The following is a 17,145-nucleotide window of genomic DNA, read 5'->3' on the forward strand; positions in this document are numbered from 1 at the left end:
GACTTGAAGCCCAGAAGGGATCATCTAGCCCTGACCTGCACGTTACAGACCACAGACCTTCTCCCACGCCCTCCCATAATAGACCCCTAACCTCTGGCTGAGTTGCTGAAGTCCTCGAATCATGAGTTAAAGACTTACAAGTTACAGAGAATTCACCATTTATAATAGTTTAAGCCTGCAAGTGACCAGGTCCCCAAGCTGCAGAGGAAGGCAAAAAATGGCCCCAGGGTCTGTGCCTATCTGACCCAGGGGAAAAATCCTTTCTGATCTCAAATATGTCTTCTCTCTTCCGTGCTGTGTCTTTTACTCTTTGCACAACAATAATCTGAAGGAATCACAGCTGGGTTCCAAATAATTGTGTGTTCTAAATATACGCTAGAGGGGCATGCATTTAACAGCTTGTGTAGGCTGAGCTCGGGGGCTCCCTCTATCCCCCCATAAGCTCCCTGGATGCCCTCCTCCCATCCTCTCTATTTCAAGGTCTCCCTGCAATCCCCAAACCCTCCAATGTCAGGGCCTCTGTATGCCCCCTTCCCCTATATCCTCCCCAAATTCCCTCCCCTCACAAGGGGTTGTGTGTCCCCCATTCTGCATATACTAGGGTGCCCCCTGTGAGGGATTCTGTCTGGCCTCCATTTCCCCATACTAGGATCCTCTATTCTCCCCACTGTGCCAGGGCTCTGTCCCCTCGATTTCCTCTTCCCCCATAGCAGGATTCCATTCTCCCCACCACGCCAAAGGCTCTGTCTGGCTCCTGCCAGGGAAATACATCCTTCTGCGCTGACTGCTTCTGAAACACAGCACAGTGAGCGAGCGCTCCCACACTATTTACAGGGATAGGAGCCTGTTCCTGCACACTACACTGGGCCTGGTCTACTGGACAGCTTCCAGTCCAGACCAGAGGCCTATCTGGAAGAGATGCTTTAGGCCAGTGGCTTTCAACCTTTCCAGATGACTGGACGCCTTTAAGGAGTCTGATTTGGCTTGTGTACCCCCAAGTTACACCTCACTAGCTTGCTTACAAAATCAGACATAAAAATACAGACATGTCGCAGCCGCACTATGACTGAACACTTGCTGACTTTCTCATTTTTACCATATAATTATAAAATTATACACTGACTTTGTGATGTACTGACTTCGCTAATGCTTTTTTTGTAGCCTGTTGTAAAACTGGGCAAATATCTGGATGAGCTGATGGAGCCCCGGGAAGACCTCTGCATAGCCCTGGCTGCAAATCACTGCTGTAGGCAAACACAAGTGATTGGGCTCAATAGAGGTAACTGGGTGAGATTCTCTGGCCCATGCTATGCAGAAGGTCAAAGTAGATCAGGGGTGGCCAACCTGAGCCTGAAAAGGAGCCAGAATTTACCAATGGACATTGCCAAACAGCCACAGTAGTACGTCAGCAGCCCCTCATCAGCTTCCCCCCAACCCTGCTCCCAGCACCTTCCACCCACCTTCAGGCCTGCCAATCAGCACCCCACCTCCCCCTCCCCCTCCCCACACCTCCCAGTCAGGTGTTTTGTGACATGCAGGAGGCTCTGAGGGGGAAGGGTAGGAGCCAGGGCACAGCAGGCTCAGGGGAGGGGGCATGGCCTGTGGCAGAGCCAGGGGTTCAACAGTGAGCACCCCCTGGCACATTGGAAAGTTGGCACCCATAGCTCCAGCCCCAGAGTTGGTGCCTATACAAGGAACCGCATATTAACTTATGATGAGCCACATATGGCTCCAGAGCTACAAGTTGGCCACCCCTGGAGCAGGGGCGGCTCCAGACCCCAGCACGCCAAGCGCTTGCTTGGGGTGGCATGACGCGGGGGGCGCTCTGCCCATCGCCGGGAGAGCGGCAGGCAGGCATCCTTCAGCGGCATGCCTGTGGAGGGTCTGCTGGTCCCATGTCTCTGGTGGACCTCCTGCAGAAGTGCCTGCTGAGGGTCCGCTGGTCCCGCCGCTTCAGTGGAGCCGCGGGATCAGCGGACCCTCCGCAGGCACACCTGTGGGAGGTCCACCGGAGCAGCGGGACCGGCGACTGGCAGAGCGCCCCCCGCGGCATGCCACCGTGCTTGGGGCAGCGAAATGTCTAGAGCCGCCCCTGCCCTGAAGTAGATGATCAGATTCCTTCTGCCTTAAGATCCATGAATCTTCCCTTCAGTTCTGTGACCCTTTCTCTCCCCCTCTTCTCTCTCCGCTCCTCCTACCCCTCTTCTGTCTCTTTTTTCTACCTTTTCTTTCCTCATCCTATCCCCCCAATCCCTCGCTCTCATCCTCCCTGTCTCAATCACATTCACACCCGCTCCTGTCTCGCCTCCTCCCCCTCTCCTGGTGTTGCTGCCTGTGATTTGTTCTTTGCCTCTGGGAGAGCCCAATCAGGGATCAGCTTCCTCCCAGCTCCTCCTTCTCCCAAAGGTGCTCAGAGGAAGCGGCGGAGCGGGTAAAGCTTTCTCCCTGCGCCCCTCCCTGTCTGCCTCTCTCCAGGCTCCTCCTCCGCTGTCACTGTCCCTGTCCCGGCCTGTGCGCGCTGGGAAGCCCCAGGCCGGAGCATGGAGAGGGGCGCAGGCCTGCCGCAGCACATCATGGCCCAGGTGCGAGTCCAAGCCCTGGGGGCCGCGGCTAGCCTGGAGGATCCGTGCCGGGAAGGCTCGAGGAGGCAGCAGGCGGCTGCCGCTGGGGACAGGCTGGCCGGAGGGCGGCTGCTGGACAGCCGCAGCTTGGATGGGATCAGCCAGGCGTACGGGGCCAGCCGGGTGCAGGAAGGGCGCCGCGCCACCATCTCCAGCGCCCTGGAGCTGGAAGGGACGGTCAGCCACGACGGGGACCTCACCCACTTCGTGGCCAACAACCTGCAGCTGAAAATCAAGCTGAGCTCCCGGGGCAGCCTGGAGGAGCCGGAGCCCCCGGGCCAGCCCTTCCCAGGGCTGGGGCGGAGCAAAGCGGCCGACATTCCCCCCATTGACCCCGCGGTGCTGGCGGAGCTGGAGCGCCTGACCCAAGAGGTGGCCCACAAAGTGGACCAGATGATGAGGAGCTTGAGCGGCAGCATCCAGAACATGACGGCCCTGAGCGTGGGCTACATCCAGACCTACCGGGACGCCGTGGACAGCCTGGGCGAGTCCGTAGACATGAGCATCAAAGGGATGTACACGCTGATGGCCCGCTGCGAGGAGCTGGACCGCTCCATGCAGCCGGTCCACGCCCTGGCCAAACAGATCCGGGAGATCAAAAGGACCCTGGAGATATTCGAGTCGCTGTGCAAGTAGCGCCGGTGGAAAACATTTCTCGGCTGCTTTGTTAATGAGGCGGGGGGAGGGGGGAGCGCTGTGCTGGTTGCAAACTCCAAAAGGGAACGTGTCATGTACTGTATGTGGTTGTGTGTTTGTGTCATGTCTTGTGCTGCCATAAGCCTGGTACACTAAAAACAGACACTGCTTTGCAGAGGGTGTTTGAAAGGGGCTAACTGCCCCTGAACGATTACTTGAAATTTTCCCACCCTCTGTTCTTTAGAGGGGATGATGCATGCTCAGGATTTCCAAGGACCCTAAGGGAATGATGCTCTCGGATTCAATAGGAACCCAGCTTCAGCTGCTTTCAAAATCCCAGCTGTATTGTCTGCCTGACAAGGGATAGTGAATTGGATTCCCACATCTGTGTATTTCACCTTTCCCTATAAAATAAGCATATTTATACTTAATAAAACCACTCTGCAATTTGCCAAACAACCTAAAATGTGTCCATAGGAAAGAACTTCTGCTACTGAGCCTTCCCGGTGTTATTTTCCAAAAAGCCCAGCATTGCTCTGGCTTGGCTCTCTTTGAAGTCAAGGGGAGGTTTACCTTTGATTTCAGTAGGTGAAGAACAAGGCCAGCGACCAGTGCTTTTGAAATTCCTACACTTTGTGTATTTCAGCATCTGAGGAGTTTGCCCTACAAGCAGATTTGCAGGGTGCCGGCTCAGAAGCAGATTCTGAATCCTCTCCCAAAACCTTTGATGATTCTCACATTCGCTTCCACATTTAGCAACCTGACCTGTGACCTAAGAAGTGACAGCTGTGAACCTATGCTCTGTGGATCTTATACCCTTCGACTGGCTAATTTCTTTGTTTTAGTACAGCAGGGCAGCATGTATTTAATATTTGGCATGTTGTACGGAAATGCTCCTTTCAGTGTGTCTGGGGAACAGAAAGAATTATCTATAGAGCCCCAAGGCCTCTCCAGTTCCAGAGGAACTTCCTGCTCTCAGCTGTTTCCGCATCTGGAGATGTTAAGTGACTCTGGTGGGTCTGAGTTTCTCAGCCCCTTGGTGCACTAAGGCATTTCTCTCCTGGTAAGAACCTACTGGAATGGCACACCCCTGTCTGTGCGCTGCTAAAGGCCAGGGGAGTCCGGGCTAAAGAGGAGTGGAAGCGGGAGGGGATCAGCATTTGAAACCCTGCTAGCCTCTGCAGGGATCCCCCCCAGTAGCCTGGGGGCAGCCCGGAAGTGTGTGTGGGGATATGTAGCTGGGCCTAGGAGGGTCCCCCCAATGGGAGCCTGCAAGCTGGAGTAGGGCTAGGGTGACCAGCTGTCCAGTTTTCAACAGGAACACCCGATTGAAAAGGGACCCTGGTGGCTCTGGTCAGCACCTCTGACCGGGCCATTAAAAGCCCAGTCAGCAGGCCTAAGGCAGGCTAGTCCAACCTGTCCGGGGGACCATGCTGTGCCCCGGAAGTGGCCAGCAGGTCCGACTCCTAGGCTTGGGGGCCACAGGGCTCCACGTGCTGCCCCCACCCCATGCACCAGCTCTGCACTTCCATTGGCCAGTTCCCGGCCAATGGGAGCTGGAGAGGCAGTGCCTGTGGGCAAGAGCAACATGCACTGTGGAACCTCCTGCCCCCGCTTAGGAGCTGGAGCTGCTGGCCGCTTCCGGGATGCAGCATGGTGCCAGGGCAGGCAGGGAGCCTACTTTAGCCCTGCTGCGTCACTGACGGGTAGCTGCCCAAGGTTAGCCTGTGCCTCAATCCCCTGCCCCAGCACTGAGCCCCCCCTTGCACCCCAAACCCCTCATCCCTGGCCCCACCCCAGAGCATGTACCCCTTCCTGCACTCCAGCCCATAGACCCTGCAAACCCAGAGCCCCCTCCTACACCTGAGCCCTCAGCCTCCTGCACTTCAACTCCCTCCCTGAGCTCAGAGCCCCCTGCCACATCCTGAACCCCTCATCCCCTCCTGCACCCTAACCCCCTGCCTCACTCCAAATTGCTCAGCCCCAGCCTGGAACCCCCTCCTGCCTCATAAACTCTCCCTCCCCGGCCCCCTCCTGCCCCAGCTCAGGGAAAGGAGGGAGGGGGATTGTAGTGAGCGGGGGCGGGGTCTCGGGAAAGGGGCGGGGCTAGGCTATCGGCTTTGTGCCCATAGAAAGTTGGCAACTCTAAGCGGGGCGGTAAAACCTCGGGTGACCCCAGCAGGGACAGCAGAGCGCCGGCCGCGAGCGGACCAGGTGCGAGGGAGGCCACGTCACACCCAGGCAAAAGCATCACCCTGTCGGGTCTCCGCAGCCCTCCGCCCCCTCTGGCGGGGCATCGGTTACCGGAGCAACTGGACCCCGCACTTCCGGCCTCCAGAGCCATAGAGCTCGGGGGTGGGGCAGAAAGGCATTTCCGGTCTGCTCCTGCTAGTAGGGGCTTGGGAGACCGGAAGTGTCGTGTCCCCGAGCATTCTTCGGCCTTGGTCACCGGAAATGCGTACCCGGGCTCCTTTCAGTCCCTGGAAGATCGCTGGAAGATCGGTCTCTACTCTCACTGGCCGGCCCGCGGGGCGGGGCTGGGCGCGTTGCTCCGGCTGCCGGGCGGTGAGGCTGTGATTGGCAAGTCAGTGCGCAGGCGCTGTGGCTCTGCTATGGCTGCCGCCGCCGGGAGGAACGTGGTATTCGTGACAGGCAACGCCAAGAAGCTAGAGGAGGTGGGGCGTAGGGAGCTGCGCGGATTGGACGGAGGGGGCCACCGTACCGGAGTGAAGCACGGCGTCCGCCAACCCCCAGAGGGCGCCGTCTCCCGGGGGAGGGGCGGGGCCTCTTCCCGCCTGCGGCTCTTCCTCCCGCCTGCGGCTCTTCCTCCCGCCCCCGCAGCTGGCTGCGGCCCGTGCTGTCACTGCCCGGCCGTTGTGCGCGCTGCCGTCATTAGGCTCCAGAGTTAACGCCGGAGCAGGCTCGGGCTCGGGCTCTGCCGAGTTTGTCGCTGCCTGGGGGACGTTCCTGATGCTGAACCTGTCACGAGACGAGCCCCGTCGGGGGGTTCCGCTCCCCTGAACCGGAGCCTGGTGGGAGCCTTAGAGCGAGTCCCTCTCCCGTCGCTGATCCCGGCCAAACACTGCTCCCATCTGGTGCTGCCGGGCGCCTGCCGTGCTGCCAACTTCCTGCCACCCCCCCGTAGCGCCTGGGTCTAAGGCAGGTGGTGAGACTAGAGCCCCTGTGGCTGGGGGAGGGCAGGACCAAACTGCCCCCCAGTCTCTCACACATTGGGCTAGGTGCTGTCCCCTACCAGCATAGCTGGCTGAACTACTGCTGTCTTGTTCCCAACAGGTCCTTCAGATCCTCGGGGATGCGTTTCCGTACAGACTGGTCGCAAAAAAAATTGACTGTAAGTCTGTGACTTTGTTTCTCGCATGTGAAACGGCAATGTTTCAGCAGCCACTGTCCACCCCTCCCCTCACAGTAATCCATCCTGTCGTTGTTGCAGTGCCAGAATACCAAGGGGAACCAGACGAGATCTCCATTCAGAAATGCCGGGAAGCAGCAAATCAGGTCATTTCCTTTTCTGCTTTTTCCACTTCCACAGGTGTAAGTCAAAAATGAATAGAGATTAATCAAGAGTTTAGGCTAAATGGCCTTGCTGTTACCCACCGCATGACAACCCACCCGTTTGGCACAGAGTTGGTGGAGAATTAAATGGCCGTGAACTGTCTGGTGCCAACAAAAAGGATGTAGAAGATTTGACTATAGCTACAGAGAAATTCCAATGGCAACCCTTATGAGAAAGGTTCATAAATAGGGTCTTCCATGGCAAAGGCCCTTCCCTGGCCTGATCCTGCTGATCTCTAGGACTGAGAGTGAGGTCGGCTCAGTTGCTTTGACAGAACATTCCTATAACTGGTTCTATCCTAGATGATTAGTATTCCTGTTTTCTAATCCAGTAGAGCAGGGCCATGGTGAAGTATAGAGTGTCCATCTGCAGAGCTCTGGCCTCTCGCTTCCCTAGAACAGAGGCTGTTGCTGTTATTAGGTACAGTAACTCCTCGTTTAATGTTGTAATTATGTTCCTGAAAAATGCTACTTTAAACGAAACAGTGTTAAGCGAATCCACTTTCCCCATAAGAATTAATGTAAACAGGAGAGGGGTTAGGTTCCAAGGAAATAAGTGCGCGCGCGCACACACAATAAATTTTAAACAAACAATTTAGTACTGTACACAGCAATGCTGATTGTGGAGCATGGTTGAGGTGGTGAAGTCAGAGGGTGGAAGAGGGTGGGATATTTCCCAGGGAATGCCTTACTGCTAAATGATGAACTAGAACAGCTGAGCCCTCAAGGATTAACACGTTGTTGTTAATGTAGCCTCACACTCTACAAGGCAGCACGAATGGAGGGATGGGAGACAGCATGACAGACAGACAGAGAGACACTTGTGTGTGTGAGAGAGAGAGAGACGCCTATTGCCCTTTAAGTACACTGAGCCCACTCTAAGTACGTTGCCTGTTTAAGTAGCTCCTCACATTAAGACAGCAGCTGCTGCCAGCACGCTCCCTTCTTCCTGATCCCTGTCGTGTTTCCCCACCCCTGCTCTGTGCAGATGGGGGGCAAGAGCAGGGGGACGGGGACACCCTGACATTAGCACCCGTCTCTCCCTGCCTCCCTGCACAGCAAGCAGGAGGCTCCCAGGAGCAGCTCCAAGGCAGAGGGCAGGAGCAGCACAAGGCAGTGGGGGGAGGGACAGCTGAACTGCCCGGCATAGGGCGGCTGCTGCACAGGGAACTTAGGGAAGTGGGGAGCTGGTGGGGGGGCTGCCGGTCCACCCTGGTTCCAAGCCCCTACCAGGTAGCTGCAACGGGCTGCCCTTTCTGCAAGCAGTGGACAAAGCAGGTGGCTGCCAAATAAAGTTATAAAGGAGCTGCGACGGGTTGGATCACAGAAAGTGATGGGGCTATGGCTGCATGGACCCTCCGTTCTGGTGCCCCTGATTGCACTTACGGGGTCAGTGCCTTTGTTCCCAACTTACCATTTGGGGGGTAATGAAGTAGTTCTCCACCAGCCAGTGACAGGTTGTCATCCAAAAAGCCTAGGTAAATGCAACAAACCGCCCCCCCTGCATTTTAGGTTCCTCCAGCACTACCCCCCAATGAGGGCAGTACCATAAGAATGCTTTAGATTAGCTCTCCTCAGACTTCCAAAGGAAAGCTTAGTATCTCTGCCTTGATAGTGCCAGTTCTAACTGCAGGTGCAGAGCACAGGTTTCATTGCTTGTTCTCTCTCTCTATAATCTCAGATTTAAGGAGCTTTAATGGACGCTGCATTTTTATGAAGCCTCTAACGTCATGTGGAAGCATAATGGATTGTAACCAAAAAGGCAGTGTAGGAGAGGGTGCCTTCCTCTTAGATCTAATGTTTCTGTTTCTTTGACTTCCCTCTGCAGATTCAGGGACCTGTTATAGTAGAAGACACTTGTTTGTGTTTCAATGCCTTGGGGGGCCTCCCAGGACCATATATGTAAGTAGGAGTGGATATGCTTGTAGTTCTTCCCTGTACTACGGTTTGACTGGGGCTATAGGTTTTTGAGATATGATTCCTGGGGGCCCTTCAAACCCCATGAGCAGAACTCTCTTTTCTATTGTTTGCTGTTTAGCTTCTGCGGCTTCATCCTGAAGAGAGAGGAAATGGGGAAGGGATTTGTACTCACCTGGTCCCTGCTTTGCACTTAATGCATAATGGGATGGATGGGACCGCTCAGTGACCCTGATTTACTCCCAGCTACTGCTTACTGTTCCTGCATCCCAACTAGGACCTGATTGGCTCCCTTGATGCCTTCGAGGAGCACTGGGCACTGTCCAGGGTTCTCTGCTCAGTGTCCCCGTAAGGCTCCCTTCTTTTGACCCTCTGACCGCACTCTTGTCCCTGTTCTTTTATTAGTTGTCCCCTGAAATCAGTTGGGTTTTGAGGTCCTGTAGATTCTTCCTTTAGGCTGGGGGGGATCCTTTAGCAGTCGGCGAGCTTCCGCTTGCCCACTTCTTGGAAACCCAATAGGTACAGGGGCCCATTCCCACCAGCTGGGGATCGGGCCCATTGACTCTGATAGAGCGGGGCCCATTCACACCAGCTGGGGATTGGGCCCATTGACTCCGATAGAGTGGGGCCCATTCACACCAGCTGGGGATCTGGCCTGTTGACGCCGATAGAGCGGGGCCCATTCCCACCAGCTGGGGATCTGGCCCATTGACTCCAGTAGAGCGGTGCCCATTCCCACCAGCTGGGGATCTGGCCTGTTGACGCCGATAGAGGGGGGCCCATTCCCACCAGCTGGGGATCTGGCCCATTGACTCCAGTAGAGCGGTGCCCATTCCCACCAGCTGGGGATCTGGCCTGTTGACGCCGATAGAGGGGGGCCCATTCCCACCAGCTGGGGATCTGGCCCATTGACTCCAGTAGAGCGGTGCCCACTCCCACCAGCTGGGGATCTGGCCTGTTGACGCCAGTAGAGTGGTGCCCATTCCCACCAGCTGGGGATCTGGCCCGTTGACGCCGATAGAGTGGGGCCCATTCACATCAGCTGGGGATCCGGGTTCTTTGACCTTGAGGGCACGAGGCCCATTGACGCTGGCTGGAGAGCTGCTCCATATCCCCTGCCTAGAACTGATCCGGGAGAACCACGTGGAATGGGCAGAGGGGCGAGGAAATGAAATGAACTAGGACCTGACCCTGCAAAAGAATCCATAGGGGCTGACCCATGCCCCCTTCAGTTCAAACTCAGCACAGGCATCATTTGCAGGGTCGGTCTCTTAAACTGAAATGGTGGTTTAAAGTGATTGGACCAAATTCATCCTTTGTGTAACTACACTGAAGTCATCAGGGGAGGAATTTTGTCCATTCTGCCACTTCAGTAGAGAAAAAGCTACTGAGTTTTGTTAATTCAAATCACCAGATTTATTTTATTGTATAATGGGACCCTGGAGGCTGCTGTAGTTCAACTGGAAACAAGATTTCTAGAGTTAATCCCTTGTAACTAGGGCTAAGATTTAGTCACGGGTATTTTTTAAAAGTCACAGACAGGTCACAGACAATAAACAAACATTCACGGGCTGTGACCTGTCGATGACTTTTTTTATAAAGACCCCTGACTAAATCTTAGCTGCTCCAGGGGAGCCCCGGGGGCCAATGGCTGACCCCTGCTCTGGCATTGGGGGCTGACTGCTGACCCCACCCGCTGCTCCTAGGCCCCACGGGACTACTGTTCTGCGGCAGACCCCAGAACTGCTGCTCTAGTGGCTCCTGGGGCCAGCCACAGCAGCTTCTGTTCCGGCGGCCCTGGGGCCAGCTGCTTGGGGCTGCCCAAGCAGCAGTCAGTGCAGCTGGTGCCGGAGCCACCCAAGCAGCTGGCCCTGGGCCATCCCGGCAGCAGCTGGTGAGACACACCCCAGGGCCAGCTGCTTGGGTGACTGGGGGCCAGCTGCATGAGCTGCGGCAGCTGCAGAAGACCTGGAGTTCCCAGAAAGTTAGACGGAATCCGTGACCTCCATGACAGACTAACAACCTTACTCATAACTCCTCTAGCAAAGTCCTGCCATAGCTCTTGGCACTCCTTTTTAGTTTTGCAGTTTCTCTACAATTTGCTCTGCTTATTCAGGTTACCAGGGCAGAGAACATGGAAGGCGGAATGTGATTATGTACGTCTGTAACTCACATTCTTTATTTTGTACAACAAAAGTGGGCAAATGATCACTCCCCAAATGTGAGTCAATTGGCTTAGTCATTCTGGGAGGAGGAAAATATCTTCAAACGAAGGATTTGTGTGTTTTTTTCCATCTCACTGCTCATTTGTGGGAATTACTCTTCTGAACATTTGGCCCTGGGAATACTTAGTGCTTTTATAGTTCTCTTTATTTAAAGAGCTCCCATGTATTTTAGAAACTCAGCTATGCAAGGTAGGTATTCCCATTTTACAGGGGGGATTGCTACAGCAAGGAGAGCTTAAGTCATTTCCCCCAAATTGTACAGCAACTCAAGACAAGAACCCAGGTCTCCTGGGTCCGCTGCTTTATCCATTAGACTATGCTTCCTCACTAAAGTATGGAACATACAGGCTAGGTGGTACTGCCCAACAGACTGGCCTGTAATCTGAATAGCAAAAGTACTGGTGTGGAATTTTGGGCTAAAGACCCACAGGCTCAGTTATTTAAGAAATAAGCCCCAACCCTGCAATGAACTCCTTGCAAGTTGACCCCTGGCCCAGGGAGGAGACCCAGTGATTTCCATACAACCCCCGGGGTCTGTAACCTGCTGGTTTGGAGTCTAAGTCTGCATTTCGTAATGTTTGTTAATATGTAGCCCGGAGTAGGGTTTATTAAGCCCTGAAAGTTCAACGAGGATTCATAGTGCTAGGAAAGCTGTGCAGAGAGCAATCTGACATAGAATGTTGCACTAGACGTATTTCCGTTGTTGATGACAATGGCAGAAAATAACCCTGCCACTGCCACTTGTTCTCTTCTTACCTTTCAGAAAATGGTTTCTAGAGAAGTTAAAACCAGAAGGTATTTCCCTTTGAATTACTGCTATGGATGGGATTTGCTGTTCAGAATCACATGTTCCTGTGCAATCTAGCAACAATGTGAAATGAATCCCGTTCCTCATTGGGCTCTCATAGCTCTGCACGTGACTGGTTCCTTTGCCAGCTCTGGGACTGCTCACTTCTCCCTATTCCTCACGGCCTCCATGTGTCCCATCATGTTCTGCCCTTAGCCCCTCCCTTTGCTCCATCTACACGGCATCAGTGGGTAAGATCATCTGCTCTGATGGCTTCAGCAACCATCTCTGTGCCGATGACTACCAAATCTACGACTCTCGCTCGCTTCAGAGTCACATCTGCCTTGCTACTGAAGTCCGCTCTTCCTAATTGCCCTGCAGTTATCAGTTCAGCATGGCAACACAAGAGTACAACCTTGGTGTCACCCCTCTTTCCTTTCCCCTCCTCACATCCAGACTATTACTGAATCCTGTTGTTTCTTTTCCAAGCTATCCAAAATCTGTCCATCCCCTGTATGTGCCTCCCTGATCTTCCTGTCGCCCACCTCGTGTCCCTCCAGTACCACCAGACTCCTCTTTCTTGCCTAACATGTGTTAGTCCCAGAGCGTGATGAGCTGCGTCTACTCCCATTGTCCAGGGAACTCACTTCTAGAAAGAGGGAGGATGCAAGTGAAATACTAACTGTACAAAGTGTATGTGGAACCCATGCTAACACTGTGTGGGGTTTGGCTTGTCTAGTGGCTGGACCATGTATGAGTTTGTTACTGCCTCCAAGCTGATGAACTTGGTCCCTTAGTTGAAGCTCCTCCTACTTTTTGAGCCAGAGGTCCTGGGTTCTATCCCCACAGGTGACTTAGCCAAGGGCCTCATTACATGGGTATTCAACTTGGCCCTGCGCTGCACTGCAGGAGCTTCCTCTGCTGCATAATGCTGTCTCAAGTGTGGACAATGGATAACAGACTGACCCCAAGTGACATGAGATGTAACCTTTAGTATCAGATAAATAAAGCCATTATCCTAGGCAGTTATGTGGCGTCTCATCTAGGCATCGCAAAACACTTTAAAAACATTCATTAAGCCCCCTTGTAAGGATTCTGTGGAAAAGTCATGAGTAGAGCCCAGGAATCCTGATCACAGGTCTCCTGAAATACCCATGAGACACACCATTCCCTGCCTAATCCCGGTAATACTCCCTCACCCTTGTGAGTGTGGATGCAGTCTGTGGCAGGCCTGCCCCGAGGGCACAAAGTGTTATTTGTTTGGGGTTTCCCCTTGCTTGTCGCAGATTGTCTCTTGTCAGTTGTGCCGTGTGCCAAATGAAACGCGGAGATGATGGAATCCTTCTTCTGTTGCTTAGGTCTGTACCAGCTGTTAGCGGGGTTTGAAGACAAGTCTGCTTATGCTCTTTGCACCTTTGCATTCAGCACTGGAAACCCGGAGGACCCGGTGAAGCTGTTCAAAGGCCAAACTTGTGTAGGTATTCAGATTGCTGGGCAAAAGAAGCCTCTGCAGATAGCAGTAGGCGGGGGCATGAGGGGGATTGTAATGTGTCCATTAACAGCACTGGTTCGCAAGGGGCTCATCTTGGCCACCTACATCCATATTTAGTCACCTACATAAATGGCCTGATTTTCCAGGGTTGCTGAGTAGCTGCAGCTCCCATAGACTTCAGTGGAAGATGTGGATACTCAGCACGTCTGAAGATCAGGCTACTCATCGTGGTGCCCAGAGGCACCTGAGTTTGAAAACATTGGTTGGAGGTTCTGAATGATCCTCTCAAATTCTCTTGTCTCCACACCTGTGCCTGGTGGCTGTTCAGCCCTCCAAGCCCTTTCGTGCTAGGAGCAGAATGTGTGGCTGCACCATTTCAATGAGCTCCAAGCCCTGTCACCCAGTTGCACATAGTTAACCCTTTCCTCAGATCTCAGTCTTTCCAGACCCTATCGTCTTCGTTTGGATTTGTGGTTTCTCCTCTGAACTCCCTCTAACATGGCTACATCTTGCTGGTACTGAGAAGCAATGAAGTGACCAGTCTTCTCCCACCATCCATGCCCCGTGCTTTCTCCAGCCAGCCTTAAACCTTGTTGCAGCTGCTCTCTCCTGCTCCTATGCCTGTTTGTTAGTTTATCCTTCAGACAGTCAGGAATTCTTATTTGGGGACTGAGTCCTGAAACCTCCGTGCCCTGGGATGTGTGTGTTGAGCAGGCCTGTCAGGGGAAGGTGGAGAGCAGTGCAGGAGGGCCATCTGCCGACGGCATGGACGTAAGAAGATGGAGCACTAAACCAAGAAGTCCTAGTTGTTTACCTTGGCCTTGTTTTGGGGGAATGCTAAACAATCTTGTAACTTTTGGTGGTTTCCCAAAGCAGAGCTCCGTCTAAAATGTAAAAGGTTCATTTTCCAGGGTGTAATGATCTGGAATGTGAATGTGGCAGAGCAGTGCTGAGAAAGAAACCTCTTATTTCTTCTTCCTCCTCGAATTGGCAGGGTCGCATTGTTGAGCCCAGAGGCCCCAGAGACTTTGGCTGGGATCCTTGCTTCCAGCCTGACGGTTACGACCAGACGTAAGTGACTCTTTGCCTTTAATTCTTTACTTAGAAAATCAAGAAACCAAAGGTTCTGTTAATGCATAAAGTGGAACCCATTTCCAGTGAACTCTGCCAGAGAGAAGTTAAGATGGGCTTAAAGCAGAATCCTACATCTGAACAGCTTTGACCATGGGGACGTGGGTCAGAACCTCACAGCTCAGACTGTCTCAAGTTTGTAGGGCAGATGACCTGAGTGTGCAGTGTGATTCTAATGAACTGTTTCCCATTTAGGACTCCTCATAGACTTTGGAGAGATGCAGGATGGTTCTGTTGTTTCTAGTAGCTCCTGCTAGTCGGTAGACTGTTATAGGCATCAGATATATGTTTTATTGGCTCTGACTTTCAGTGAGCTGCATCAGCCTACCTAGAGTAGTGTCATTAAATAAACAGATGGAGGTGGCATTCGTAGAATATCTGGGTTGGAAGGGACCTCGGGAGGTCATCTAGTCCAACCCGCTGCTCAAAGCAGGACCCATCGCTAGACAGATTGTTTTGCTCCAGATCCCTAAATGGCCCCCTCAAGGATTGAATTTACAACTTTGGGTTTAGCAGGCCAATATTCAAACCACTGAGCTATCCCTCCCCCACTGGAGCAAATGACTGCACAAGTCCAGGACAGTGCAGACCTAGGCCCAGGATCTGACTCTCTCTAGGGAACCGCACTCAATTCCTTGCCCTCTGAATAAGCTGACAAAGGGCGCAGTGAGGTAAGCCTGGCAAGAGAGCCTGCTTGAGTCACAAGTAGAAATTATGTTCCAAAAGGTTGGTGCCGAAGTAAAGCCCAGAGTCAACAGAGGGCGCCCGAATCTTCACTGACAAAGCAGGCCAAGGGAACCGCTTGTGCAAACGAATGTAACAGCTACAGAATGCGCGTACCTGGTCTGTCACTAGCGGCATCTCTAAGGCCTGGTGTTACAATAACCAGGGAAAGAAGCAGGCCGAGCTTCTCAGCAGGCCGCTGGAACTCAGGTGCACAAACCAGGGTTTAGACCAGTGGTCCCCAACGCAGTGCCCACGGGCGCCATGATGCCCACCGGGGCATCTATCTGCACCTGTGTATTGTCCGGCGGATGAACATCTGCCAAAATGCCACCGAAAAGCGGCGTCATCAAGAGGTGTCTCCACCGAAATGCTGCCGAAAAGCGGTGTCGCCAAGAGGTGTTGCTGCCGAAATGCCGCTGATTTTCAGCATCATTTTGGCGGCGATGCCTCTTGATGTTGCAGCTTCTTGGCGGCATTTCAGCAGATGTTTGTCCGCTGGCTGCGGTCCTTGGTGGCTCGTTGTCCAGCGCCTGCCACCCAGAAAAGGTTGGGGACCACCGGTTTAGACTCTTGGTTGGGATTGTGGCTATTCCTGGTTTTCTCTCCCTCGCCAGGTATGCCGAGCTGCCCAAGGCAGTGAAGAACTCCATCTCTCATCGCTACAAAGCACTAAAAGAGCTCTCTGGCTACTTCAGTCAGCAGAACAACCCAGCAGAAGCCACCTCCACTCCCAGTTAGGCTGCCGGTGTCTTGGGGTACGTCCACGCTGTAATAAATACCCCACAGCACCGAGCCTCAGGGCCAGGCTTGATGGACCCAGGCTCGTGGGGGCTGTGCTGCAGGGTTAAACTTGCAGTATACATGTCTGGGTACATGTCTCAGGCTGGAGCCTGGCTCCGAGACCTTCCCCCTTTGCCAGTTTTCAAACCCCGGGCTCCAGTCTGAGCCTGAACATTTCCAGTGCAGCCCGAACCCCATGACCCCAAGTCAGCTGACCCAGGCCAGCCGTGAGTCTTTGATTGCAATGAAGATGTACCCTTTGGGATCCCAAACTTTTAGAGAGAGTCGTACTTGAGATGTGGGGTCCTTTGATAGTTGTCTGTACAGTCTATCTAGAATAAAGCTGCCCACTTGAAAACCAGAATGGTTTTCTGTTTCCTTTTATTGCTTCTGAGGAGTCTGAAAAAGCCAGTGGGTCTGCACTGATTTTTAGGGGCTGAAGTGCATTGGATACAGAGTTTGATGTTAGCGTTATTGCACAGCTTGTCCCAGGATGGTGGCGTTTGTGCTGCCCACCCTACCCCTTCTGTTCTCCCCTATGCTGTTCCCCTATCAACCGGATGTTTTTGGTAGGTGGTAGGAAGATCAGTCAGCTGGTCATTGCACAAGATCAGTGGGAAAATAAAACATCATTTTCCCTTTGTGTTTTGTAAGCCTGATGGCTAAAATTCCTATGTAAAGTATCTGGCAGCTTGTCTGAGTACATGAAAATGTGATGCAAAGGTCACTACCACATCCAGATTAAATATACAGCACTAGTTTGCTGTGTACTGTTGGAAGGAACAAGACAGATACATTCAAGTAATTTATCTGTACTTCCTGCTTTAACACGTGGATTGTTTGTAGCTTCTGCAGTTGCTACTGTAGCTGCACGCTTGCGCTCCTGTGATTTCCTGCTGGGGTTTTGGGGACTATTTCCCTCTTACAGAAGTGTTGAAAGAATACTGTCCCCCACCCCCCCATTGGTGCTACATCATGATTCTAATTCCTTCTGTACTGAATCTATAAACACGAAGGGCAATACTAAAAAAAGCGCAGGGCTCTGTGGGTCTTTATTTCTAAGGGCTGTTCTACACTAAAAAATTAGATCGACCTACCTACGTTGCCCAGGGTGTGAAGATCCACAACCCTGAGTGACATAATGGAGCTGAGCTCAGTCCCTGTGTAGACAGTGCTAGATTGATGGACGAATTCTTACGTCAACCTAGCAACCACCTCTCAGGTGGATTACCTGCCCCAGTGGTCTTCAACCTTTTT

At 53.1% G+C, this 17,145-nt stretch overlaps 2 protein-coding genes across 2 annotated transcripts; both read left to right on the forward strand.

Annotated features, from left to right (window-relative positions):
• Window positions 1-2,454: 2,454 nt before the first annotated feature.
• Window positions 2,455-4,730, forward strand: LOC116815110 (BLOC-1-related complex subunit 6-like). The gene has a single exon (XM_032763192.2). The coding sequence runs from the start codon at window positions 2,541-2,543 to the stop codon at window positions 3,255-3,257; it is 717 nt and encodes a 238-aa protein (XP_032619083.1). The 5' UTR covers window positions 2,455-2,540; the 3' UTR covers window positions 3,258-4,730.
• A 966-nt stretch (window positions 4,731-5,696) lies between these two features.
• On the forward strand, window positions 5,697-16,252 carry ITPA (inosine triphosphatase). The gene is given in 9 exon segments (XM_032763194.2): window positions 5,697-5,778; window positions 5,781-5,932; window positions 6,552-6,609; window positions 6,709-6,773; window positions 8,659-8,732; window positions 11,736-11,767; window positions 13,118-13,233; window positions 14,246-14,322; window positions 15,723-16,252. Coding segments are annotated over 9 exon segments (765 nt in total). The 5' UTR covers window positions 5,697-5,711; the 3' UTR covers window positions 15,847-16,252.
• Window positions 16,253-17,145: the final 893 nt, after the last annotated feature.

Source organism: Chelonoidis abingdonii, chromosome 4 (assembly GCF_003597395.2).
Source record: "Chelonoidis abingdonii isolate Lonesome George chromosome 4, CheloAbing_2.0, whole genome shotgun sequence".
Lineage (NCBI taxonomy): Eukaryota > Metazoa > Chordata > Testudines > Testudinidae > Chelonoidis > Chelonoidis abingdonii.

Coding starts and splice junctions, on each gene's coding strand:
- LOC116815110 (XM_032763192.2), top strand. CDS start 2,541: ATGGAGAGGGGCGCAGGCCTGCCGCAGCACATCATGGCCCAGGTGCGA.